This window comes from Columba livia, chromosome 2 (assembly GCF_036013475.1).
Source record: "Columba livia isolate bColLiv1 breed racing homer chromosome 2, bColLiv1.pat.W.v2, whole genome shotgun sequence".
NCBI classification, from domain to species: Eukaryota; Metazoa; Chordata; class Aves; order Columbiformes; family Columbidae; genus Columba; species Columba livia.
Window position 1 is genome coordinate 101,742,991 of NC_088603.1, and position 27,608 is coordinate 101,770,598.

The 27,608-nt window shown below is 37.4% G+C and overlaps 1 protein-coding gene across 4 annotated transcripts in view; it reads left to right on the forward strand.

Moving 5' to 3' along the window:
* FBXO15 (F-box protein 15) overlaps positions 1-12,805 on the forward strand; it is a 30,679-nt gene extending 17,874 nt beyond the window's left edge. For all 4 annotated transcript variants that reach the window (XM_065053025.1, XM_065053023.1, XM_065053024.1 and 1 more), the window contains 3 exons: positions 91-236; positions 4,086-4,210; positions 7,735-12,805. In XM_065053025.1, the coding sequence (XP_064909097.1) occupies positions 91-236; positions 4,086-4,210; positions 7,735-8,004 (541 nt within the window). In that variant the 3' untranslated portion in view covers positions 8,005-12,805. The remainder of the gene's footprint in view (positions 1-90; positions 237-4,085; positions 4,211-7,734) is intronic.
* The last annotated feature ends 14,803 nt before the right edge of the window (positions 12,806-27,608 follow it).

Below are 27,608 nucleotides of genomic sequence, written 5' to 3' on the forward strand. Positions count from 1 at the left end.
GGCTTTGAGATTTGTAGTGTTAGGGCTATTTACTGTGTCTCTGTGAAGTCATTCTCCCTTGCTTAATTCTATTATCATTATTTTTTAAAGCCAATATGCCTTTCCACCTAATAAACCTGTATTGGATGACATTGACCCAGAATATGGCCTGCATGACTACAGTCTACATCTTGATATGCATGGTAGAAGCTGCACCTACCTGTGTGGGACATTCAGGAGCCTCTTCTGCAGAAAAGGTAGAGTTGACAGAACAGTAATGTCTGTTTTTAAAATGATCCCTGCTGTTATGTTTTTCCTTTTATATCCAATATCTCTGTTTTAAGGGGAGAAACTGAAATGGATTTTTAAGACTAAGCTATCTCTTGATTTGTTGGGTGATTTCTTTATATCTGTGTGGTGTGTTGTGTGGTTTCACAAGCTCACTCTATGTGAAGTCTGCCCGCTATAACACTGACACAATGTCAGGCCTGAGATACAAGGTCTGCAGATTGTCAGGGTATTTTTGTTTGATTCAGTGCTGAGTTAATAATGCAGCAGCACAGCCTTTGGTGCAGGTTGGTGTTCTTTCCACTTTTATACTGTAAGGGAGAGTTCGTTTGTCCTCACATATTTTGGGGACCTATTCTGTAGAATTCTTAAGTATACTTTAGGTGCATTGACAGATTAAATATGTAAATATATTTTTAGAAGATATTGTGATCTTTAAGATTTAAAGCTTTTATTTATGTCAACCTGAGGTTGCCTATTCTTATATTGTTTCATTGTGTGATAAATGATTTCAGTGATTGTTTTTAACTGTGCTGCTTTTTTTTTTCAACAGTTAGCATTTCTTTTAATGAGATGTGATTTGCTATCCTTGCTGTTCATGTACTGCCCAACTTAATAATTCTAATGTGAGTGATCTATCTCTTGACTTAACTTTAAAACAATGCTTCCTTTTTGTCAGCAGAGGCAGATTAAAATATTGAACAATTAAAATTAAACACTGAAAATGAATTTTTTTTTCCCCAGTATTTTTCTGATAATTACTAATGAACTTTCTATTGATTGCAAAAAATACTACTTTGATGAAGACAGTAGAGGGCACTGTTATCAGGCTTAAGTCTTTTACAGTATTAAATCATTAGGAATTTTGTTCTTTTTTAAAATTTGTATTTGATTATTCTAAGTACCGTCATTTAAACTGAAGCCTTGTGTGCAGTGTGGAGTGTTGTAGTCCTTTGAATTTCAAAGATATGTGTTTTCAGATTCCCAAAAAGCTCCAAGCTCGAAATAAAGGAATACTTATAAGGATAAAACTTTAGTGAAATTCTATCCAGGTAGCAATAGAAATCTCTCTTGAGGTGTTGTTCAATACAGCCATCTTCTTTATACCCTCAGAAAAATAAAATCTTCTGTAAATTGGCCAGAGGGCCAGCTTATTTTACCTTTTTTTCCCTTATGTGAATGTCAAATTCTGCCTTATGAAATGAAAATTTTATGCTTCCAGAAATACAGCTGTACAAGAGACAGCAGTATGTGGCACACTTTCTTTGTTGGTATCACTTTTTGGTTGCTTAGAAGCTGCTTCTGTTAAAGATAAAGCTGATGTTTATGCAAATTGTAGCAAATGTCCAGGAGCTACAGCTGTGATGCCATCTCACTTTGCTGGTTACAGAATTTGTTTTATGATCATGAATGTTTTTTGAACTGTTTAGGTTTTGTGTCCTTGAGCTGTGTGGCAGCCACTGGATTGTGCTTTCAGAGAACATGAGCCAGCTGAAGCCAGGGTTCTGCAGGCAATACGCACAGTGATTCTTTTGGAAAGTGCTTGATTTCCTCCATAATTTGTGCTCAAAAATAATGTAGTGAGGCAGCTTAATGGCTTGCTGCTGCCACGTATCTTCACAGTAATTTCATGTTCCCTTTGCTCTTGCTGGTAAACATGGCATTTCTGAATGTGGCCAACAGTGCAGGTTTGTCCAAGCTGGTTTTATTTGACAATTTGCGCTTTGATTTTTGGCTCTGTTCTAGTGATATGCTTGTCCTGTTCTCTCGGAAGGCTCTGAAGCATGGAGGTCTCTTACATAGTGAGAAGTCTTGCTATTTCTTTAAATTATCTACCCAATGCAGATTTATTTTAAATTACGGATGTGCCATGCCAGTGGCACTTTGAACAACCTGAGACACAGATCAGTTGTCAGCTATTACACTGGAGCTTTACTTGTTTATTTGTTTCCATTAGGCAGCTGTAGACACTTCTGAGTTACTAGTGAATGTCAATTTGTTCTACAGAAAAACTGATTTATTTGTTGTGTTTAGTTTCATTTTTGTCTGCTTTTTGTTAGTGTTCGTTAATGTTGTACTTCATTTTGCTGCTCTGTTTTCAAATTGTTCTGCAAAATTCTTAACATTAAATTAAAAAAGTAATATCACACTTCATTGAACAAAGTAGATGGAGTATATATGGCTTCAGATCTTTTTTTCTGTTACTAATACTTGCACTGCAGTAGCTAGCTATTTTGCCGCTACGTTTTGGCTGTTTTTTAGCATTTTATTTTATGCTTCCTTCCATTTAAACAGAAATGGCAATATTGTCTTTTTGACAGATACTGTAGGGTGAATATACTAAACACTTTCAAATTGAATGGAAAGTGTTAGGAAACTTTTTTTCTTGTTTTCAGGAAGCTGTGACAGGCTCTTCATATGACTCATAGAAGCAATGAATACCACATCTAGCTTTTTAATAAACATTCTTGAAATGTACTTACCTAGGTTTTCAACTTTTTAAGCATGGCTTTGTAGCCATAAGGTAGTCTAAGCTTTCACTTTTCAATGTTGTTCCCTGTTGATGTGTTGTGCTTGCAAAATGTAATGGGGTGATTTTTGTGTGTTTAGGGAGCTTCTAAGATTTGTTTGTAAAATATCCCATCTTGCGTTTGAAATGTTTTTTGCTTGTCATTGAAAAGCGATTTGCAAGTTTAAATGAACGTTTCAGCATGGTGAGGCTGGCTGTTGCCACCAGAATTAGTGTTAAGCCTTCCCTGTGAAAATAACCTTGCAACAAAGGCTTGGGTAGCAGAACAAACTTGCTTGACTTTTAGCTAAAAAAAGTGCCTTTGAACTATTAGGCTCTTTGTTTCTTTCCCCTGAGATTTGTTTACGTGATATGTTTCTATATTCGTATTCCCTTTATTTTTATAACTTATACCTTAGGTGATCCATCTAGTAATGCAGCTGCTCATGTTATTAATGCCATGCGATAGTAGTGATGTCCTGGGCTTCATTAATTTATTAGCGGTATGCGTTTTACAGTCTGTTTTTATTCCATCAAACCTTTTGAAACCTTTTCAAGCCAATTGAAAAAAGTCAATCTCTTTTGAGGGAGGAGGAAGCCATACTGAAGAAATATGGTTATATGTAGTAATAAAATTCTAAAAAATTACAAAGAAATCTTAATAATTTTGTCAAAAAATGAAAGTGAGTCTTTGAAGACTATTTACAAAATGAATAGGTCCATAATTTAAAAACTTGATTCAAATCAGCACATACTGCTTGTCAGTTTAAATGATGCAATGTCCTTGCTAGGGAGGACTGATAGTTATTCTTATATCCTATCATACAGGCTTATTTGAGCTACCAGACAGAACAGAGAGATTAAAAAAGGAGAGGGAGAAAAAAAAAAAAAAAAAAATGGGGGAGTATTTAATAGTTTATTTCATGTGTTATGTATTGAGCTTGACTTTTGGGGAGTGAGCAGTGATTAGAGGACTGGCAGCATGAAATTGAAGTATTGAATGTGGCATTTACTCCTTGCATCCTTGCATAAGTATTTTAGGTGGCATTCCGATTTTCATAATCAAACATACCAAGTATTTTTTTTCTAGCTGTTGCTTCAACTGTGGATCATGGAATGAAAGCCCTGAACTGCAACTTAAATTCTCTATAATGTGCTCACTATCTAGCTGTTGGTGTATGTCAGAGTTCCTTACTGGTGAGTGGGAGGAAACTAGTGACGTAGAGAAAAGCAGAGAGAACATTTACGGTGTACTTGGGCTTAGTTTGATTTCTAGTAGTATAAAGTTATATATTGTTATTTTTTTCAGGTGACATTGCAAACGGATATTTGAGGCTCCCAGTTGTAACCTTAAAGGATAATACAAAGCACGTGCCTCTTACTGGGACACTTGGCTTAACCTGGGAAACAGATGCATTGAAAGGCAATGTAAAGGTCAGTCAAAAGTATTTTTTTGTTTCTGGAAATACTAACCTCAAAACAGAATTATGTTTATTTATCCTGAAGATCATAATAATAAAAAAAAAAAAAAGTGTTTATTTGTGTGAGATGTGTGTAACTAGAAAAAATTAATTTCAAATACTGCAAAAATAATGTGAGTTTTGAGGGGAAAAAAGTTGTATGCTTTCTGTTATAGCATTTAGATTGCACGATAGATCCATAATGCGTGTGTGATGACTCCAGTGCTTTCCACTCAACAGAGATGTTGTGACTGACCAGTGCTGCTTGGAAATGCTGCCCAAAATACATCCTGCAGATATGCTTTTTGTGGTTGTGTGTGGTTTTTTCTTTGGTGGTCTTGGTATTTTGTGGTTTTGTATTTTTTTTTTTTTTCTTCTGGAAAGAAATCTTGCACCCCCGGGGAAACACTGCAGTTCTGTTGTAGCATGTCCGTGCAATGAAAGTTAGAATTTATTGGAAAACGTTAAAATGCTGATGGACACAGGCAGAAACTCCAGTCCCCATTCATGCAGTCAGCACATAGCTCTTGAGTCATGTACATGGGTCAGCTGGATTAACTGTTTGTATTTTAGAGGAATTCTCACTTGATCTCTTGTATAAGATTCCTGAAAGAATTATTTTAAAGTTTGAGAGTAGTTCTGTAGATTTTGCAATAGTGGTGAAGGTACATATATTTATATGCACTTAGCTGCATGAATATTTCAAAAGTACCAAAAATTCTGAAAAAATATCTAGTACAATATTTTATTTCAATTTTGGCACTTAATAAAACTGATTTCTGCTAAACCTGTGTAAGTGTAGAGTGGAATACTGTTTGATAACATCATATTTTGCTCATAGACATTCACATACTTGTTTTATAGTTTACAGTGTCAGCCAGCTTTCCTGTGCAATGAGGAACATAAATTTTATCTTAAAACTTAGTAATTTGCTAGTATTTGTCAGGAATGTCAAATGCAGTTGAACCTGGATTACAGTTTTCAGTCCTCCTCTAATTGCTCAGTTTTAGCAATTTTTTTTCCTTAAATTCATTGTTTGTGTGATGACAAGTTTGTTGACTCGCATTTTTTCTCATTTTGTACTAAAGTTTTTTGAGCTGGGTGTTTGTTTTCAAAAGAACAACAAATCCTTCCCCTATGTATTGTTAATTAGAAGGAATTCAAGCTAACAAGAAAACACTTTTAAGGCAATTGTTTGTCATTTTTTCTTTAATTGCCATGATGAGTCATGAAGAACCAAAATGCAGAATAGGTGCTTTTTGAGGCTTATGAAAAATTGGTTTATTTTAGTTTTATTTTGTGTATCCCATTAATTCTTTAGACCTACTTGCATGCTTAAAGTTAGTGGGATTTTAGGACGTAATTACAGAATATGTGTCATTTGCTTGAAAAGCGTACGACAGAAGGTAGGAAATCTGGCTGCCGTGTTGGGCAGGTATCAGAAAATTAAGGCTCCAGGGAAACCTCCTTGTGGCCTTTCAAAATATAAAGGAAGTTTATGAGGAAGACTGAGAAACACTTTTCACCAAGGCCTGTAGTGACAGGACAAGGGACAATGGTTTTAAACTGAAAGAGGGTAGATTTAAATTGGATATTAGGAAGAATTGTTTTTTGTTTTGTTTTGTTCTGATGGGGGTGATGAGGCACTAGAACAGGCTGCCCAGAGAAGCTGTGGGTGCCCCATCCCTGGGAGTGTTCAAGGCCAGGTTGGACGGGGCTCTGAGCAACCTGATCTAGTTGATGATGATGAGCAGGGGGTTGGACTAGATGGCCTTAAAAGGTCCCTTCCAACCCAAACTATTCTATGATTCTCTATGATTAACAGCTGCTTGGCAAATTTTTTTTTCTTGCGTGAAAGTAATAATGAGAAGCACATAAAAATCTGGGAAATTAACTCTCAGTGGAAATGAAGAGCTATGGCTGTAGCCTTTAGTTTAGCTCAGGCCTATGTGCTTACAGCATAAGTGATGCTGAATATTTTTTTTTTCTAGAAAAAAATAAATAATATCAATTTTATTTTTAAACCCCTCATTTTGTGGTGAGAGATTGCACATGCCAACACATAACTGTGGGTAGAATTCGATTTGGCTTTTGACATAAATCTCCAAAACTCTTAAAACATCGCAAGGCTAAATAAACTCAGCAACAGCCAGGAGAACGTGCCACTACTTTGGATTTATTTGAATTTTGTCCAATACTCTAAGGAAAAAAAAACAACTTTTTTTCTTTTTTTTTGGGGCACTTTTTAATAAAAAAAATAAATTGCTGAAGTACAGATAGCTAGAAATACATGGGAATAAAAGGTGGCCTGGGGTGTTGGAGGATTTTTGCTTTGTTTTTTGTAATTGGCCTTGGATATGTAAGATGTCAGACCAGAAATTCTGACCATTCTTTCTTGTTCGAAGTAAATTTATAGCTCATATATGTAAGTTACTAAATGATCATCAGATTTGGCTTGGATTTTGTATTTCTGGTGTAGGCTATAGTAACAAACTTAGGGAAACTCTATGTATCATGTTACCTCTTGTGTTTGTGCCATCTGCTCTGTATGTTTCATTGAAGTACAGTGAGAGTGAAAGAAATTTGAAAACGATGGAAGCCCTGCTTTGTAATATAGTGAAATAAACCATACCTAATTAATTTTTTGGCACAGAATATGTGATGTTGGTTTGTTTACACTTTTGGAGTGTGTGATATTCCTGGAAGTAATGAATATCTTAGTTAAGATAACCTGATTCATTTAGTGATTCAGAACTCATGAGAGTAGGTAACAGCTGATATTAACAGTGACACACAACCCATGTGCTTTTAAGGCACGTGTGAAACCAGCAGTTTGCAAGTGTCTAAGAACTGGCATCCTGACCCTAGCATTATAAAATGGTGTTGATTGTGTAGTGTTGTAAGGAAATATTTTCAAGAGTTTTTAAAAGGAAGAATTATTCAAAGGGTAAAAAGATATGTCAATGTTACCTTTTTGTGAACTGAATCTTGCAGCCATTCAAAAAGTGCTGTATACCTTTCATTTGTAGCTGGCATGTAAGGGTAATAGTTGTGTGTGTGCAGTGCCCTGGAGATGGTCTCTGAGAGTCTTTGCAAATGCTGCTGCATTCGCACAAGTTTAGCACGTGAGTTTAAACTTGGATTTCTTTCTCATATCGGAAGGACTAGCGATGTTTGAATGGTAAGGTAACTAATAATTGAGAGACACAGATCCTAAAAGGCTTTAAAATGTTCAAGAATTAATGTCTGATTTAGGTTGGCAGTGCTACCTTCCGTAGGAGTTTTTGATGTCTGAAAGTTGCATTTCAATTTCTGTAGGAAACATCCAAGTATTTGTAGCTTTTAGTAGTCAGTAGAGCACTATCAATCATATTTTCAGTTTTTAGCCTTCATATCAAAAATGTCTCTCTGAACTCTGATGTTTCTCCTAAAATCAGGGGCAGATCTAATTACTGTGCCATGACACAGGTAAATAATTTCTTCTGCTTGTGTTTGTAGGACTGCTACGTGATGGATTTTACCCTCTTGGATGAAACTGGGAAGCCCTTCTGGTGTTTCAGTGCCCCAGTCTACATGGAACTGTCTTCCAAGGCATCGAGCCTCTATGACTACATGGGTCACATCTATACCACAAACTATGCAGATTCAGAGGGTAAAGTCTGTGTTGAGTTCATATGGTTGGAAGAAACCAAGGAGTATTTTATAGTCAATTTGGTGCTTTATATAAGCACCAAAAAGGTAAATAACTGGTATGGAACAAATTACTGACTTAACTGGGTCACAAATTTCCTTCAAACACAAAAACACACTAAACTTTTGATGCTTAAAGTTGATACCAATGAGCAAGACTGTTTCTGCAAGTTTTTCAGTAACAAGAGCACTTGTGTGTGTGTGTGTATATATATATATATAATTGATATAGGAGGAATTGAAGAGACATTTTGATAAATGGATGTTTTTCTTCTCTGGTGTACATCACATGGTTAGTCTGTTTCTGGTACTGGGTATATCGAAATTATTTCTAGGATTATTTTTCTTTATAGATACTTGTTCTGTGGTTAAATAATTGCTTCTTGCGAGAGCCATACTGTGAAAATGTCTTACCTTACATAATCTACACTATTTTTGAGAACATTGACTTTTATGCCTAGTAGTAAAACAGCATATATGCTGTTCCATTCAGATTATTTAGAATGTTATTGGTAAATAACAGTTTTTGACAGGTTTTGTTAAATGGAGAAGTACTTTTTTCATAAAATAGTTCACTTAAATGTATCCTAGTAGGGTATTTAAAAGGCAGGAAGTGATGGATCTGAACAATACAGCATTCATTCATTAGGAAAATCACATATACTATCTATTAGAAAATTAATTTGAATTCATATTTCATCTGTTTTCCCATGTTGGGACCCTCTGTCCGATTTGAACCTAAATATTTGCCTCATGTATTGGCCTATGTATTGGTATCCCAGCCATCAGCACAGCTGAGCTGATACCTGCTCTTACTGAATGTACATAACATTCAGTTGCTTTGGAAACAATGCATATCTGATACCATTTATTTCACAAGAAGCATTAATATAAAAATTGAATATGTGTGTCTGATCCTTCATGTTATTTGAAGTAACTTTAGTACCAAATCTACTACACCTGTATAAAAAAAATAAAATTATGTGAGATTGGGACTCCAGTGTCATTACATGGCGTGTTTGAAACCACAGCAAATTTGTGTAGTTTCACAGCACTTTGTGAAGAAAAAAGCACAGCTCTCTTGTTGCCTTCTGTGACTTTATTATGGTAGTGTTTTGGTTCATGCAAGCAGTGTTCATGTGGAAGCACCTGTGCTCTATACTGCAGAGACAGTAGGAGACCTGTACTGCAGTGACAGGATTGTTTCTTAATGTACCTTTCAAAGATAATAAAGTTAAGGCTGATTCAGTTCTAGTTTGACTTGTATAAGGTTGCCTAATGAAGAAATGGAAATATTTCTGTGTTTGGTCCTTAGCCAGTGTAACAAGCAGGATCAGCTGCATTCTGTCTCCTTTCTTTTTGACTACTGATGGGGAAGAAATCACATAGATGTTTTAACAAGCGGACCAGGTGTGATGAATTCCAGAGTAACAGACGCCAAAACTCATACTGCACAGCCAAGTGGCCAGTCACGTTTTTCTTTTGTGGCACTACCTTAAGCAAGGAAATGGTAGCCCAGTCCCAAAGTCTTCAGTCACTGGCCTCACTGCTAAGCGTGTAAATGAAGATGTAGAATTATTCTGGCTGCATTGATCCTTTTTGATGTGCAAGCATGTTCTCTGACCCACTGTGAAGCTGCCAAAGTCAATGGAGGTGCAGCAGCCATCCAGTGGTTAAGAATTCTGTCACTGCTTATTCTAGCTGAGTTTTTGTTGCATTTCCAATGGTTGGTTGGTTGGTTGGTTTGATTGTGGGGTTTTTGGTTTGTTTTCGTTTTTTTAAGTACTTAATTTTCTTTAAAAAGCAATTTTGATTTCCAAGGCATTTGACTTAATTATACAATTGAATGTTTTACAGAAAATTCTGGTGTCACTGTTGGAAATGAAACAAATGAGTATGGCTGTCCTTACCCCAATACTCCAATCTAGTAGCCTGAAAGTTTACTAGCCGTAATAAAGAGGTGGGCAAGTCTTTAGCAGCACTGTCAACCTAAAAAGTGATATAAGGCATAGCAGAGTTTCCTCAGGGTATTGCTAACTTATTTCTGCTGTTCATAAACAAGAATATATATTTGCAGCAGACCCAAGCAAATGATGGTTCTGAGATCTTCAAAGATTGAGGTAACTGTTGCAGAGCTTTTCTCACACATCTTCACTGTAATAACAGGACCATAATCTTGTCCTTCCTGAAAATGTGAAGACTAAGAATGCATTCTTACTTCTTCAGATAGGCCTGAGATGGACGTAAACCTGCTGTAGTGTTATGCCATGTGTACACTGCTTTAATTTCAGCTGACAGTTGATTTTAACTTGCACAGCAGAAGCAAACTGAGTAGTTACCACCTGTATGATCAAACCTGGAAAATTACATGAGGCTTTACTCAAAATTCATTTTCTTCAACTCCCATTTTCCTTTCTTTGTATAAGTGAGAACATAACGCTGAACCTCCACAAAGAAAATTGGTGACATTAAGTAACAGCATTAGCCCTTTTTATGAAAGAAAATACAATCTGTTCCAAAAATACTACATGGTTTGATAAAATCTTTAGCTAATCTTCTGCCAAGTTCCTTTTTATATACCTGGTGCAAAAGGCAGCAGCATGAGTTGCATGTCCCACTCTGTGATAAAATATTCTTGCTGTGTGAAAGACAATTATTACAAGAAACAGGCAAAATGGAGGCACCACTTGAAATCTGGTCATCAAAACACACAACTGGTCATGACACTAAGCCTTACATCACATTTTTCTCTTAATGCCTCAGGATTTCTTGCAGCTGCTCTTAAAGGTTTTGTTAGTATTCCATACTGAAGACAGGACAGTGTCTTTTGTTGTGATTGCATCATTTGTGCAAGTAGTAGGACAATTTCTGTGAGAGAAAGTATAAGCACTTTTAAGTGGAAAAGATTGAAAGGTTAAAGATTTTACTTTTATTTGTGTGTACTTCAGGGACCGACTCATCCAAGTAAAAAGAGAGTAGCCAACATGAACTCTTAAATCTGTATTTTTAAGTACTCTGCAGCAGGTAGAACTGTAGTATTTTTAAAAGGGTGATTTACCTGGTAGGCAAGCATAAAAACAGTACTTATGTTTATTCTATTGCAAATATAATAGTGCTCATTTAACATAATAAGTTTAAATTGCATTGAAAAGGAATCAGTTAGTATGAAAGAGTGATTTAATGAAAGGGCTTTTATGAGATTATTCCAGCAGCGGAGGAGTTATCTTTTTAATAGAACTACATTTAAATGTTAATCCTGCCGTTTGTCATTGTTTTGCCAGATGTCTGCTATGTACCTAAATGCTTCCATTTTCTGTGTTCTTGATTTTATTTTTGTCTTCAATAAACAATTCATTAATATTCTTGGGCACTTAATGTTATCTTCCATTGATACAAGCTGGAACTATGTTGTTTTATAACATCTAAAGAATTGTCTTTAATGTTAACACTGCCACTCTGGAATCATTGCTCTTTACTGTGGTTGGCTTACTTAGTGGGGAACTAGTAACAGCTGTATATTTCTGAAGTCTGTAGTGTAGGTTAGTAATCATAGTATTTTGCTTCTAAGTGGCTTTTCACTTTTCTTGTTTTTTCTTCCCATCCTTTTGCAATTGCTATTAGAGATCCAGCTCTGCTTTCATTGTGTGTTTCTGTTCCCATGTGCTTTTGATACATTTGGTAGAATACAGAAGGCAGTTGTTTGCTGGATAGGCTCATCACAGATATATTATTTTTTTTCCTGCCTGGCCTCTTTATCCCTATTTAGCAGGCATGTTTTGATTCACATTTGTCTGTTAGGTATCTAGGTATGGCCTTGATTTTGCTGAAACTGTTCTCATTGTCGTATGCTTGTTTTTTGAGACAGGGACTGTCATGGGTGTGGGTTTGTTTGTTTGTGTTTTGTTGTGGTTTTGTTTGTTTTGTTTTTTGTTGTTGTGGTGTTTTGTTTTGTGTTTTTTTTTTAATTCAGCTAGGTGGCTGGCTGATGCATGTGACTGAATACTTACCAAAAATATAGAATAATAAGGATACCACGAGCTGAAAGGGATTAATACTGTTTCGGAATAAGACTCTCAACAAGTCATCAAGTGGTATACCTAAAGTATATCTTAATCAGTTACCATCCAGCAACAGTCAGGTAGTAGCCTACCCTATATTTATGAGGTGTTCCAACACATTCAAACAATTACAAGGATATTTAGCTGAAAGCTCTTGCTTTTCTGCCTGTCTGGCATATTACTGCAGCTCAGCTGATACGCAGTGACTCACTAAATTGTGATAACTGAATCTGAGCTCAAATATAACTGCATTAGAAACTGCACAGATAAAACAATGTTTCAAGAAATCAGAATGAGAACAAGCGATGGGTTTTAGTCCCTGCTTATGTGTAGTGCAGGGGTGTCCAACTCATTTTCACCGGTGGCCACATCAGCCTCGCGGTTCCCTTCACAAGGCCGAATGTAATTTTAGGACTGTATAAATGTAGGAGTAGTTACATTGATACAGTCCTAAAATTATATTTGTCCCTGTGAAGGCAACACGAGGCTGATGTGACCCCTGGTGAAAATGAGTTTGACACCCCTGGTGTAGTGGGTTAGAAGGACGATACTATGAAAAGTTACATCTTGTTGTTGTTCCTTGTGTCTTGCTTCCAGCATTTATTAGAACGGGAAATGATGCCAGCAAGGGCAGCTAGTCAGTTGTGTACGGTAAGCATTGCTTATTCTGTTCTTACTTAAAATTTTAAACCATTTAGGAGTATTTCTTATGCTGTGCCTCTTTTGAAATGTCCATGAAAAAGGAGTAATACTACTTTGTATTAATGCTAATTCAGTTGTGGAAGTGCTTATAATAAAGTTGAAAACTGTAGAGCTTAAAACTGAAATGGGAGTTATTCTTTCTAGGTTTTTGTTATTTATCTCTTTTTGAAGAGAAATGAACCTTTTGAAGGAAAATGCACTTATGAGTCAGATACTGGTCATGTATTAGTAAGTAGAATTATTTATGTTCTGCATATAAACTACTTGGAATGCATGTTCATAATTTTTTCTCTCCCGAACCAGTCATGCACAAAGTTAAATTCAGCTGTCCTGATGAAATCTTATCCAAAAAAATGCAAGGTAGGGAAGAATGTGTAATAGCTAGTTAATGTACTGTTATTCACTAAATATCGCAAATCAGTTCAGGCTGCAGGGCTTGGAAAGTATTTAACTATTAAACCAGAAAAACACCACCAAACGCCCCAAGCTAAGGCAAGTGCTTAGCTTATCAGAGTTCAGTATCATCAATATTTCTTCCATACCAAAGATAAAAGATACATTTTTACAAATATACTGAAAAAAAAGTCTTAACGTTCAGAAAAAAATTGCAAATAGGAAAGATTAAAAAAATGTATCCTTATTAGTGATTACCGGTGGTTCTTTGTTCGCTGTTACATCGTTTGTTTTATAACACCTTGATTTACAAAGTTATTTTATTTTTTTTATCTCTTAGAAATGTGCAAAGGGGGTACCTGTGTGTACTTAGTGAAAACATTTAATAAAAACCTTAAAAGAGAGGTAAGGTACTCTGAAACTAAATCATTCTGTTCCAAGTTTGTTACCTGTATGACATAGTAAGTAAAATAACATTGTTGAGAGAAAAAAACCCACATTATATTAATTATTCCACATGTCCACCATGTTTTGTTCTAATTTTTACACATGCATATAATCTTAATTTCAGTTTAAATTCTATTATAGAACAGGTTTGTAAGAATGCTATAGTTATGGGTGAGAAAAGACACAATTTTGTAATGCTAATGTTATGATATCCTGAAAAAACATGTAGTGAATTGGCAATGGAGTGATACAATTACTTAGTAATTTTTTGTATTTCAAGTTTTGCATCTGCTTACACATTTTGTAGGACATATGGTGAAGACTGAATTGGAAATACACTGTCTCCAGTATACAGTAGAAGTAATTGACATCCTGGTCCATTATTTAGTCTTAACATTTCAGTTTTACAGCTTATATACAGTCAAACAAAACAAACACAAACAAAACGAAACAACAAACTGTGGTACAATTGTACTTGCTTGGACAAGCCATTAAGTTATTGGTCTGTGTTGTGCTTGGGGGCCAGAAGATTTGTGTCTGAATCTTACCTCCTGTTGTGTTTCAAGCAAGTGATATTCTAGTGTTAACAATCCATTTTCTGCTTCACTTCTCCTGCCATGGTATCCTGAAGAAATCAATTAAATACATATTTTCCAAGTCCCAAGCCCAATTAAAGATTTACACTACCTCGCAGAATAAAGATTCATCTGATGTCAAGTGATTGGTTCAGCTAATTAGAAATCAGGCCCGTGAGCAGTCTGAGCCTGCTGGAACTGAAGCTCTTGCTTAGGATAGTACAACCCAGCTAGCAAGGTGTGGGATTGGCAGGACTGACATAGTAGTTAAATTTAGCGGTGGGAAACTATCTAAGCAGACTTTGCTGTGTACAAAGCGTGAGCAGAAGGCAGTTGGTTTTGCCTTTGATTTTCGCTGGTATTTATATTAGTGTAGGAATTTTGTGAAGCACAAGAATTCTTGCCTAGTTTACTTGGTATTTCCAAAGGCTCAAAGCTCAAGTGTTGGACTCCAGTTTTATGCAGCTGGAGACGTCTTCATATGTGTTGGTTTAGGATACTCTTTAGAACTGAAGTGCTAGTTAACCCGTCTGTTGTTGAACTGTATATAAAAAAGTCCGCATTGTTTTATGGAGCTCTACTCCATTAAAAGCCAGCCTGCAACATTGCGTTCTTTCTCAAAAACATGAATTCAAAAATGTATCCGTTACTGATGAGTACATTAATACATTGCCTCATTCTCATTAACCACCAAACAGACTTAGAAAAAGCCCTGTGCCACAAAGTTTACTGCTTTTGAGAGACAGAGGCTTTTTTCCTGGCATCTCCCCACAATGACTCTTTGTATTACTGTGTAATCTCTGATGCATCCGGGCCTTCCATTTAAGTTACTAGATACACTTATATATGTGGAATTTTAATTTACTGTCACTCTATGAGACTCTTCTGCTGTGCTTTGGTCGCTCATTTTGTGCAAATTGTGTACAGTAATGTTTCAGTGCAAAGAGGAGGATGTCTGCAAATTTTCAAGTCCAAGGAGAGTCCCATCTGCAGGTCAGGCTGCACATCCATATTTGTGTTACATGGGTGTCGAGGGTTAAGATTGCGGGGTGACAATAAAACCCTGGCAGATGTATTGTTAACCCCCCCTTCCCCCCCACACTTCCCCCTCCCTCTCCCCCCTTTTTCACTAAGGAGAGGCGACTGGGAGGAAAAGAAGGACAGAGTGAAGAGAGTTGGAAAAAATTAAAGATGTTTTACTAATGCTACTAATAAGAATAGAGAAAATAATACAAAATATACAAAACCAATCTTGAAAGTCTCAGCAACTGCAGAGCCGGCAACCAAAGTCCTGGATTAGACTCTGCAGCCAACTGGAGCTGGATTCAGTCTCCCACTAGGCCTCAGTTCGCAGGGACGACTAGCAAGGTCCTCTCCTAATGTCGGCCATAAGCAGAAGGGAAAAGGGCAAAAGGGAAAGCGAACGAGATCCTCGTGATCTCCCACTTTTATATGAAGTATTCACGTGAATGGAATGTTACACACAGTTGGTCAGTTTCTTGGTCTCTTGCTTCTCGTCGCCCCTCTCGCGAGATGTCCATCCGTGCTTATCAATAAGTTTGCATTCCATTGCTATGTTTACCAAAACAAGTGTCTGGTTCTCCAGGAAAATGCAGCTAATATGAAGGCTTTAGCTGACAGGCAAATTCACTAAAAGAGAAACTTGTTTTTAGCAAAACCAGGACAATGGGACATTTCTTTCAGGATTTATTAAAATTGCAATTTCGGTTGGTGCTTTAGCTTAGCTCTTAACATTTATTCCTACTAATTCAGCAGTAAGGATTTCCAGTGTAGATGTCATTTATAATCTTATGTCTCCGTGGGAGCTGAAATAAATTATCGAGCAGTGAAACTGGGCGGAATTACATTCAGTAAGAGAAAGAAGATTTAGGTTTTCTCATTTGCGTTGATACTTTTGCCTTGGCTATTAAAAATATGATTTAACCAAATTTCCAACTAATACTGAGGTATTAACATAAAACCAGTCTTGATTCTTGATTTTTTTTTTTGCCAGAATTCATACAGAAACTCAGATGTTTGCATTCTGCTCCAAATTTATGACTACATGATCCACCTGGATATAATGCACACGGTTTGACTGTTTTAGCAGTTATTTGTTCCTCTGAGATTCTTCTCTGAAAAGGTAATTTCTTGTCTTTCAGAGATAAGAATAATGGAAGTTGATTTACCCCCTTTGTCCTTCAGTAATTATTTTTGCCAAGCTTTCATTACATCTTTGTTCTTACAGTGTAGACATACTTACCCAGGTAGAGATTACATGTGTATCTGTGTGTGAAAACTTATTTATAACTCCAGGTAATCATAATACATTTTCTAGCTGTGAATAATTTGCTGCCTTGTTTAAATCTGTAATTCGAATATTTTTCCAAGGACTGAGTTTTTTGAAAGTTTTTTTCAAGAACCAGAGGCCAGAAGACACGGGTCTCTGTCTCCCTGGCCCTCGCTCCCTTTTTTTTCCCTTTAGAGGCCTATGTCACACCATTGGCACAAATTTCAGATAAAACGCTTTCTCCCTTTACTTTTCTTACTGATATATATATATTTTTAGTTGTTTTTAGCCCTATGGAGGCGCCCACCACCTTGTACTAACCTTGCGCATTTGGCATTCCAGGCAGCTCCTGTGTAGAGCAATCTCATTCCTTTCATTTCCTTTTCTCATTTCAGTGTGATATAGAAACTAACACACTCTAAATTGAGCACAAAGTCATGTTTGTAGAGGATGGCCCATGACAGTTCACTCTTTTTCACATGGGCAGCAGCTGGCATCTGTGCAAGGTCACCTGCAGTTAAGCATTCATTTTTTTTCTACTGTGAGGGTGCTTCTTCTTAAGGCACCAAAATATTAATAGCTGGTAGTCTGGTTGTCCTTGTAATCTGTTTTCATTGAATGATTCTGTCTGCTCTCTCCTTTCCTGTCCTGCTATATGTATTTCTTGTAAAGATGTTTGTATGAGGAAACAAAGAACTTTACTCCTACAGGGGTATAGGGTAGGCAGCAACTAATAACTTTTAGGCACTGGTTGCTACCAGTGCTTCCCATGTTAAGACTTGAACCGAAGAGCAGCACCAAGTTCTGTGGTCTTAGAGGAAAATGAATGCTTCCTCCCCTTGGATTCCTCCATGTACCTCTTTCTTTCCTGTGAAGTTAGCGAAAGACACTAGGAACAGGATTCTTACCCGGGGTAACTTGCTCAGGTGCATGGAGGCAGGGGAGATAAATCAAAGGCCTTTGAGTCCACAAGCTTTCTTGCACCAAAAAGCTTGTTGAAGAGGTTGTCATGAGACAAGTCCCAAAAGGGAGATGGAGTTTGGGTGGAAGCAGAAAGTCAATGTGGATGGTCCATGACACCCACTGGTTTGTTGTAATCCTTATGGAAAGCTGAATTTTCTTTTATTTCCAGGATGTCTCTTGGAGTGCAAAGTTTACCCATGAGCAATTTACTGAGCAGTAATTTACTGGGAGTTTTGGACTAGCCCCTTTGCGATTTTTGTTACTGATAATACCAGTCTCCTGTGCTGTGGATCACTGTTAAGGGTTCAGGAAATGCAAACTAAGGCTAGTAAAGCAAATGTAGCCAACAAATGGTAATTTTGCACCTCCTCCTTGGAAACTGCGACAGGAGACAGCAAGAAAAATGTCACTGTATGTAGTGGCATATACAAGGGTTGCAGCTGAAGGCAGGAAAAGGTTCTGAACTTCAGGCTTCAATCTCTTTTTTTTAATCTTTACCTGTTTCTTCCTGCTATTCTTTACATCAGATACTGCCTCTGTTTTATCTTAATCCAGGTGGTATCCATAGAGGGGATCAGGGAGATGTCCCTTGTTAATTTATCTGCTGCATATTTGGCAGGTTTGCTGCTGGGAGCTGCCAAGACCTTTTTTAGTTTCATCAGTGACAGGCAAATGGTCTGGCCGCATTCTGACTACAATAAATCTTGTGTGATCTCTTCCCACAAGTATGGAACTGAATATCTTATAAAAGTGTGGGGTGATTCCTGATGTCCTTGATGAAAACAACAGTAGCTGCCCAGTGGATTAAAGCAACTGAGAGACAGAAGATTCCAGTATGATATAAACTTGTAAAATAGCAAAGTTTGTACAGAATGCATTACACCAGTAGCATCTGCTTACTACTGGCAGAATTGGACAGGTTATAGAACAGATTTCAGCCATTTGTAAGGAAAATGTGAACTGAAGCATAAATTTAATATGTATGGTAGCTGCAATCTGGCAACAGGGATTTAGTGAACTTTCTAGCTATCTGTTCTGTAAAAGACATAAATCATAAACCAGCACTTTTCTCTGCCACTTTCTCTAATGCTCATTTTCACATTACAGTCCCATAACTTTGTGACTGGCAGCGAGAGAAGTCGCACAGGCATGTGAGATTTCTCTCAGCTAGCAGAATTTTCAGGGTGTAAAATAGGGAGTGGGGGAGAGTGTCCTTTTATGAAAATTTTTAGCTTGTGTGGCTACTTAGTGATTCTGTGGAAGAAATTCTTTACTTCTCATTTAGCCTTAAGAACATTAGCATGTAGGGGAGTTTAATGAGTTAGTTTAAATGGAAAAGAATTTTGTAATTTGCACTGAAATTGGTTAATCTTATTCACTGGGTTTAAAAAACTCCTGTTGATATTATAGGCGATGCTTTTCCTAGTTTGCATTTTAAGTGAACTTAAGGCTGTGGAAAGTGCTTCCTTTAGGCACAGATATTCTAAGTAGATCAAGAATGGTGCAGCATGGATGGCACCTCAGCTTCATCAGCAGCTTCACCCTGGGAATGTCACCTCTGGACATGCGCAAGTAGCTCAGCAGTCAGGTCACTTCAGCTTTGCTGCCTCTAGAGATGCTAAGCATGATGCAGCAATTTAACATCATCATCGTGTAGAAATTCCATCCTGCAGTAGCATAAAGCTGCAGTTTCATTGCGATCTTCAGTTAACTGTGGGGAGAAGTAGGTTTTGACATGCAAGGAGTTTATATCTGTGTTACCTGCTTTTTGGTTAAGTGGCTGAGCTTATCCTGCTGCCTTGAAGTAACTATAAGGAAGCATATCTTATCTGATAATGAAGGAAGGCTGTCTTGCATTTCTTTGACTGGATTTTAACCAGTGGCTTGAAAGGTACTTTCTATTACAAAAATCTCACTTTGAGTATCTATGCATACATCTAGTTTGGCTTTTTGGTAATAAAATCACCACCTGTTTCTCCCATAGTCCCAGATTTTTTTCAGTGAGAATATTGACAGAAGTGTATCTGTGGGAAAGGGTTTGATCCCAGCAGGACTTATGTGATAAGCATAGTTCAGCAGGGGAGCATACATTTGAAAAATCTAAAGTTCTGTGAATACACAACTTGCTTTTTGTCTTTACATTTCCCTCATTGCCTTTATGAGACGGTATATTCCTGTGCTTATTGGAAAATTTCTTTCTGTCTTTCCAGCATTACTGAGGAAGCACTGTTCTTATGTTGAAGCACTTGCAGTCACGCAGTGTAATGGTAAAATGCATTTCTTTGTAATGGTTCCTAATCAGGTTACTGTGAGAAAGAGAATTTTGTAAGGTCTCTCTTAAAACCCCTTTTTTTTCTTTCTTAGAAGTGACAGTTTACAACTGGAAATGGATGCTGAAAAGAATTCTAAAAGTAGCTGAAGTGCTGGGTCAGTTTTGCTGGGCTCTCTGAGCAAAGTGAAGTTCACGTCCTTTCCCTTTTCCCCCCTCCAGCCAATGTATCTTGAAACTGTGGCAGTAAATGTAGGGGTTGTCGTACAAATATCCTTTCCAAATATCTGCTCTCCCCATGTGGCTACACTGATGAGCAATCTTTAGTTTGTAGGTCAGGATTCATTTGCTTATATGTGCTTGTTTATCACTGCCCTTGAGTCACTCATTGAAGAGCAAGTCACTGAGTGTGCAGTTCTAGTTCATGCTCATTGTTGACCTTTGGGCTTCTGCACATTTTGTCTTGAATAATGTTTCTTCAGTAGCAGTCTAGCTACCATCTAGCAGTTCCTGTCTCCTCAGTGATTTCTGCTCCAGGCTTCTTGTTTTCATTATGCCTGGGTCAATCCCAGTGTTTCTATATCCTGTTGCAGTAATTTTGTAAGTATCTATGAAGTCACTTTGGGTGGAAGAGTCAGGTTGGTTCCACTCTAAAATGTGCAAGTGGGGTCAGAGTTGGACTTTGCTGCTAAGGTTTGTGTAGAAAATGGGTTATATTTCACTTCTTCTTAGTTAAAAGGTGTGGTTGAAACAATTGTTCATCTAAGCTGAAGCAAGAGATTGCTTTGAAATGTTTCTTACGCCAGCAGATCTTTGATCAATGAACCAAGAATCAACACCTTGTATAAATTTTAAAACTCTTCACTGCCCATGCTCAGCAAATGACATATGTTAATTCTTGATATCATAACAATGTTTTTGTCTAGTGCTCCCTTAGAACCACTCAGTTTTCTGTACAGCATGAGGTTGTATAGATTCAGAAACTGCTCTACTTTACTTAAAAACCCCAAAAAGCAAAGTTTTTTAGGGAGTAATCCTAAGTATTGTTTTTATTTTATGGTTTGGAAGATCTAATAGTTTGTATTATACCTTTGGCAGTGCAATCTTTGGCAACGTGGTTCTGTAGTGTAGATTTGTAGATCCATATACAGGTTCAAAGAGTAAAATAGCTATGGCGACATAGAGTTAAAGTGTTCATGTAGGACTGTGTTGATTCAGTTCTGGAACAGTAAGCATGGTGTTAGCTTGGGTATTCTGAATTACTCTGCACAGTATGAAACAACATGTTAAAATGTTTATGTTATGTTATGTTATGTTAGCAGCCCCAAGGTTGGAAAAACTGTAAGGGTTCTGAATTATTAGAAAATCCTCCCCCTGATTAAAAAAAAAGAAATAAATCTACAGGCTGCAGTGCTTCTTGAACTGATGTGCAGCATCTGAAGGTAGCCAAGAGTCATCTATTAAGTATGTGATGAAGTTAAACGAGATACAACTGTACAGTGACACAACTGTATAATATTTCTTATACCTGATGGACAAGGATAGTTCAGCTTGTGTTGAAGCCCATTCATATGGCAGCTGCATGTTGCTTGCAGTAAGTAGATTCACCTTAAGTAGTATGCAATGCCACACTGACAGCTGAAATGTGATTCTAGCAGGTAGCAAGAAATACGTTTTTGAGACAGGAAACAAGGTGTGCATTGTAACAGCAAACTTCTAATAAGATGGAAACTGAGGATAATTCATTATGGTGCTATAGAAAATGCTGTGGTTGCTGAACAGCTTATAAACTTTATTATTAGGATATTACAGTAACTTTTTGGCCATAGTGCTTCCCAAAAAGTTACATATTCGATGTAGTGTTAGGGACTCGTTGCGTGCTGTATGCTGCACTCAGTAGAGATGGTTTTAATCGAGCATTTGCATGACCTCATTTGTTCCAAATGTTCTCTGTCGTGCATGTGAGAGTAATTTATTTAAGCAGCTGGAAAATGCACTTGAGTCTGTGGTGTATGTAATTTTCCATTTTCTTGCATGCTGATGGCATTTAAAGGCTGTGAATTGTTCACAGCAGTAGATGCTCCTTCTAGGGGAGGTAGAACAACATTCTTGTTGTAGACACAGTTGGATCTCTTTAGTGCACCCTGCTGGTTTTGGTATGTATTTGAATAAATGGATAGATATGGACAAAGCGGACTCGCACAAACTCATAATTATCTGCGCTGCAGGAGATGTTGTAAACAATATTGTCTCAGAACCCCAGTGTCAGGCATTGTAGCACATGGGAATAAAGATAAACCTGCAGCACAAAGCACACTGTCTTTGGCCAGCAGGGAAGAGGTGTATTTGCAGAGAACAGAAAATTGCATTGGAGATAAGGGGATGACTCAATGGAAATATAATCATCTGTCAGTCAAAATGATGGCTATAAAGAGGGTAGCCTAACAGTGTAAGTCTGTCATGCAGTCCTTGTACTTCTTTAGGATGTGAATGCATAGCGTGTCTTCCTCAGTGTCCTTTGTAGTCTTATCCCCACCTAGCAGAAACTAGAGAAGGGAAGAGGAACTACCTTCTTATTTTAAACTAATCATACCCCATTTCCACTTTTTAGAGGGCTTTATTTCTGTAAGTAGCTGTGATGAGTGATGTTTTCCTCTAAGAGGAGGGTGGACGTGCCGTTATTTCGCACACTGAATACAGCTAATATTTCATTTTGCCCCTTGCCTGCGATCCATCTCTGTTCTGGCACCCATGGGAGGAACACATCCCTTTGAGAGGAAAGATGAAATGGGAGGTGACTGGAAATTATTTTATAAAAGCTGATCTGAAGTAGACTCCTAAGAAGGCAGTAATGCATGGTTATGGAAAGCAACTGGTTCAAGGCTCTTATAACTGCAGTGCATTGGTGCCATCACTGTATCAAGCAGCCAGGCTCTGTTGTAGGCTCACTCTTCCCGCATTACAGGCCTTCTGATACTGACGCCTTCAAGATGCTCTGGTGTCCCCACACAGAGCATTGATTTATCATAAATCTTTCAAATGGGTAGCTTTGGAAAGACTGGTTGGTGATGGTGGTTGCCACTTTTTAAAAAATTTACCACTTTATGAAGTGTCAAGACACAAGTTTATATTACAGAGTTTCATTTAAAATTTTTCAGCCCTGCCTTTTTGCTTTTCCAAGGTGCTTTACAATAAAATGACTAAAATAATTGTTCCCTCACCCTTCCCCAAAATAAAGAAAGGCATTATCAAGCAGGTACTTTTTGACATTTTGAAAACTTATTGCATATAAAGCCATAAAATGGGGGTGGCCAGAACAGAAAACTACTTTGACATAAGTAGATCAATTTAAGTCAGGATTTCAAATAGTTCAGCTGTTTAAAAACTGCACCAGTAAGATGAATTGATTCTATTGAGTCTGATTGGAGGGGGGGGGGTGGTGGAAATCAATGACATCAACTATGTCTAGTACCATGTACATGATACATGTACATGTGGAGGAGAAAGAGTGAGCTTGTGGAAATGATAATTTATAACACTTACATGTGTCAGTCCAGTTTTTTTGTGTGAAGCCTTTTAGAATGCAAATATATTAGAAGTCACTGCAACGATTAAAGATTGTTGTGCAACTCCCCTTTCTCTCTGTGGAAGTTACTCACCTTTTCAGAATGACTTCCACTGCTTTCATCTCAGCATTAATACTTTAGCTGAGGGATGTTTTATACTACATTTCCCAGAACGCTTATGTGGCTGACATCTGACTATTCTCAAAATAAACTACAATCTGTCATTTTGATGCCAGATTGATGGCTTATGATTTTCTCATGTGGGAGGATTGATTATGACACTACAAAGTACCTCATTGTACTAAACTGCATAATAAGGTATGAAGCTGTGTATTATTTATTATTTCCATCTTGAGGCCTTATTATTTCATTAACTCTGACCTTTTCTGTCAGATGTTATTGTTTCAGCAGAATCTTCCTGCAGAATTAGAAGTTTGTTTGCAATATTGAATTGTGTCCCTGTGTTATCTTATTGTATGCAAATGAGTTTCCTTTGGTATTTTTAGTAGGGACGGGTTTTTTTTTGCAGTTGTTTTGTACCTTTTCTTTTTGTACCTTTTCTTTTTTTCTTAGATTGCTTGTGAATATATGGAGCTGCCAGGTCTTTCCCTCCACTGAGGTATTAGAGCAGGCAAACAGATGGCTACTTTTCTGTCTTGTAACATTTAATGATTATTTACTATTAGCTTTATTTAAACCATGTGAAATTCTTCCCATGGCTGTTTATTTCCTTTACCATTTCTTCTGAGGGGCCTTCTGCAATCTGAGTAGACTGTAACAACTGGATCTTCTTTGTCCACTGACTTCTTGATTCTTTCCTCCAATGTAGAAATCTGGGAGGTGTGACTCCCCTGGACAAAAGATCTGCTGATTCTTCTTTGGTGGGTCATGCTGATCTGTGTGTTCATTAATGCCAATCAGAAGAACTGCAGATGTCAGGCTTATTTGTATGTCGTTTTTGAATCTCGCTTGGAAGACTCTAAAAATTGTAGCATGATTTCAGTCTTATTTTCTTCTGGTACAGTGGCAGTTTGACAAGGATTGGGAGTTTGAGGACTATATGCTACAATTATTACCTCTCGTGGATTTTTATGTTGTTGGGTAGTGAAAGGGTGGGTGTTACCCTGTGAGTGAAATGAGGGCCATAGTGCTTGGATGCCCCTGCATGCCTAGGGAAAGATAAGGAAGCTTCCCATTCTCATAAACATATAGAAAAATTGCTTTTTTTCCATCTGATTAATTCATAGTATTGACTCAGTGGCTCACTGAGGCAACACAAAAATACCTCCTGAAATTTCAGGTAAACTTTTTGGGTGTGTGCCCACTTCGGGACTATGCCCACTTCTGGTATTTCTCAGTTATAGACTCAGTTAAAACTTTGAATGTTAAAACCCTTCCTCTTTCCTAATATTCCCTCCTTCTTCCCTCATCTCCTTACCTAATTAAAACACTAGAATACAAAAGAAGATTGCCATCCTTCCTAATTTGATGTTCAGTGCTTCTTCTGATCTGTGGTTATAACACATTTCAAAGTGTCTCCTGTGTGGAGAGCTGCTTGTCCACATGCTTGCTTGTATTGTATTTGCAAACAAGAATATATTTGATGTCACTAGAGGGATGATTTTGTAGCTTGCAAAAGAGATGATGTGAAATTTCACAAACATGTGGCATCATTTTCATAATGCTGTACTGAAACCAGGCTCTGCAATGCCGTGGTACCAGCAGCTTTCTTACTGAATTAGGTTCTGTGAACTGCTGGGTCCAGTCACAGCTGATACTATGGAAGCTCCAGTTGCTTCCTTCAGACTTACTAGATAAGGTTAATTAACAAAGTCTGGGCAGGCAAAAAACAACACCATGTGGCCTGAATTAAATACTAAGCTTCACTCTGAGAAAAACTGAAAGAAGTTTGATTTTCAAATGGAAAAAATATCAGTCCTAGGCTTTCTTACAGATGTCCTGCTTTATATGAAGTTTTGATCAAAGGAATATACTGTAGCTGCCATTCAAGTATTTAGTACTTTGCTTGTAATCTCTCAAACGTTATTATGACAGCATGACAAACTTTGATTTTTCCTTGGTAATTGGGAAGATTCACATTTTTAAGCATTAGGAAATGGCAAAATTTTCCAGATATGTTTGACAAAATTCATTGATACAATAATTCTGTGAAATGTCTGTGTTGTGTTATTTTCTGTATCAAGTGAAGGCCTGTGTTACAAGAGTTATTTGACACTTCTAAATCTTAGAAATATTTTGTGTGCCCAGCAATATACTGTCTGCTTAGACATATTTATCTTGTGAATCTGTTTTAGTACTAGGAAACAGGAGAGCAGGCAGTAAGTTGGAAGGCAACTACAGAGAAGCTGATAATAAGGATTTTAAAACATAATGGAAAAAATATATACGAGATGGCTTGTGTGCTGTAGCTGTATTAGTGAAATTATAATTCCTGTCAAATCCTCACAGTTGGAAGTAATTTTTGAAAGAAGAAACAATTTTTGTAGGATTTTTTTTTTTTTCTTTTAAAAGATGGCGAGGCTGTTTTGAATGTAGAGAAACTTTTAGAAAGTGTTTGCTTAGAAAGTAGCTGCTATGGCTCAGCCTGTAGCTACAGTTGCCTACTGGAGCTAAATGCAAAATGATCAGTTAATGGACTTGTGTAACCTGAATCGTTACCTCCCGCAGCCCTTGTAAAGTACTTACTGTGATGGCAGCACTTCTGCTGGGTTTGGAGTCCTCAAGAACTGCTCAAACACAAGAGAACTGTTGGAGTGAAAGGGATGTGGAAGTCAGCAGAGGGAGAGATCTGAAGTTTGTTTGACAGCATGATAGGACATCCTTCAGAGGTGGAAGAGGACTGCAGAAATGCCATTTATAAAGTTGTAGATGAGAATCTGTCAGCTGCTTTCACCAGTAAAACCTAGCTTTGGAAGTGCAGAACTGGGCTGCAAAACCTTGCATTTTAGTCTGAGTCTGACCTGGTCTTAGAGCACGTAAATACTTTATTTAGAGCCTGTAATACCTGAAGCCCGTAAACACTTTCTGCTGGTTTCTGTCGGACCTACATAAACTTCGCATAACTAAATAAAATTGCTGCTTCTTGATTTTTATTCCTTATGTGTTCAGGTTTGGTTTTTTTAAATCAGCTGGTGTAAACTTGAACAAAAGAGTCTAGTGTGAGGTTTGTATTATTTAAATGGTTTAAGGCAAAATCCTTTATCAAGTGTCTAGAATTTCTGATCTTATAACTATTGTCTTCTTCACACATCACAATGTTGTATTATGCAGTACATATATACCCTCTTCTAGCGTAACTTGTTTATTAAGCTTTTACTGTAATACCTGCTAAATTGTAGTAGCAAATTATTTGGGCTAACTTATTGTTCTCTCTTTTAATAAACTTGTGCCATGATACTGTCAAAGGCACAAATCTAGTGTCTTAGAAGATGGTAGCAAAAGGCAGAACTAGTATTCGTGCACAGCATTTATTCCAGAAAAAGTAATAGTTGCTGGTAATAAGAAAATGAAAATAATTAGATGCGAATTTAAAGACATTAGGATGGTGGTCATGGGAGAAATGGTTTGCTTACAGTCCAAGTGTTTTTCAGCAGGCTCTCGCTGAGAAGTCTGGTTTTGCTTTTTTTGCCCTTCAACCTAAAGGCTAAAGGAGTGAGCTTTGGGGAGAGCAGAAGGCTGGAGCAAACCTGTAATGATTATTTGACAGAATATTCTCCCACCTGCTGCCATTTTCACTGTAGGACTTCCAAAGCTGAATTTGGTTTCTATTCGTTTTGTTGTCAGAGAGGTGTCTGTGGGGGATCTACTGTCATTGTGCCTTCTGCTGCAGATCTTTTTGATTCTCCTGCTGTGGGGAAACCTGGGAGTGACTGGTCAAGCCGGACTTCCTACTGCCTCCGATTTCAGGCCTTCTCTGAGGAAAATGACACTGACCTGATTTCCTCTGATACTTAAAGCCTCTTTTGTAAGTTCTCTGATACCAGTACATACACTAATGTAGAAGAGATCACAATAAGCATGCTCAAAAGCATCTTTCCAGTGAATGAACAGTGAAACAATAAATTATGCAGTGTGTGCAGCACAGTAGATTATTCCGCTCGTGCTCTGTCATTATCTGTTGTACTAGATAATTGGGTGCGTGTGCTAGTAGAGCAAGGTTGAAAAACTGGGGCTCTACCTTGTGTGTGCATTTTCAAGGAGAATGAACCCTGAGTTGAGTTACTGAACTTAATTCTGTTTCTGGAAGAAAAAGAATGATAAAAAACACCTTAATCTAGGGAGGTGAACGGGTACATGAAATTCTTTGATACTGAAGTCTAACTTTTTTTCCCAAGTGCCCTTAATATGTTCGCTTTGCTGAGTGGTTGGGTGGTAGCCTAGATGTTTCCACTTGGCAGA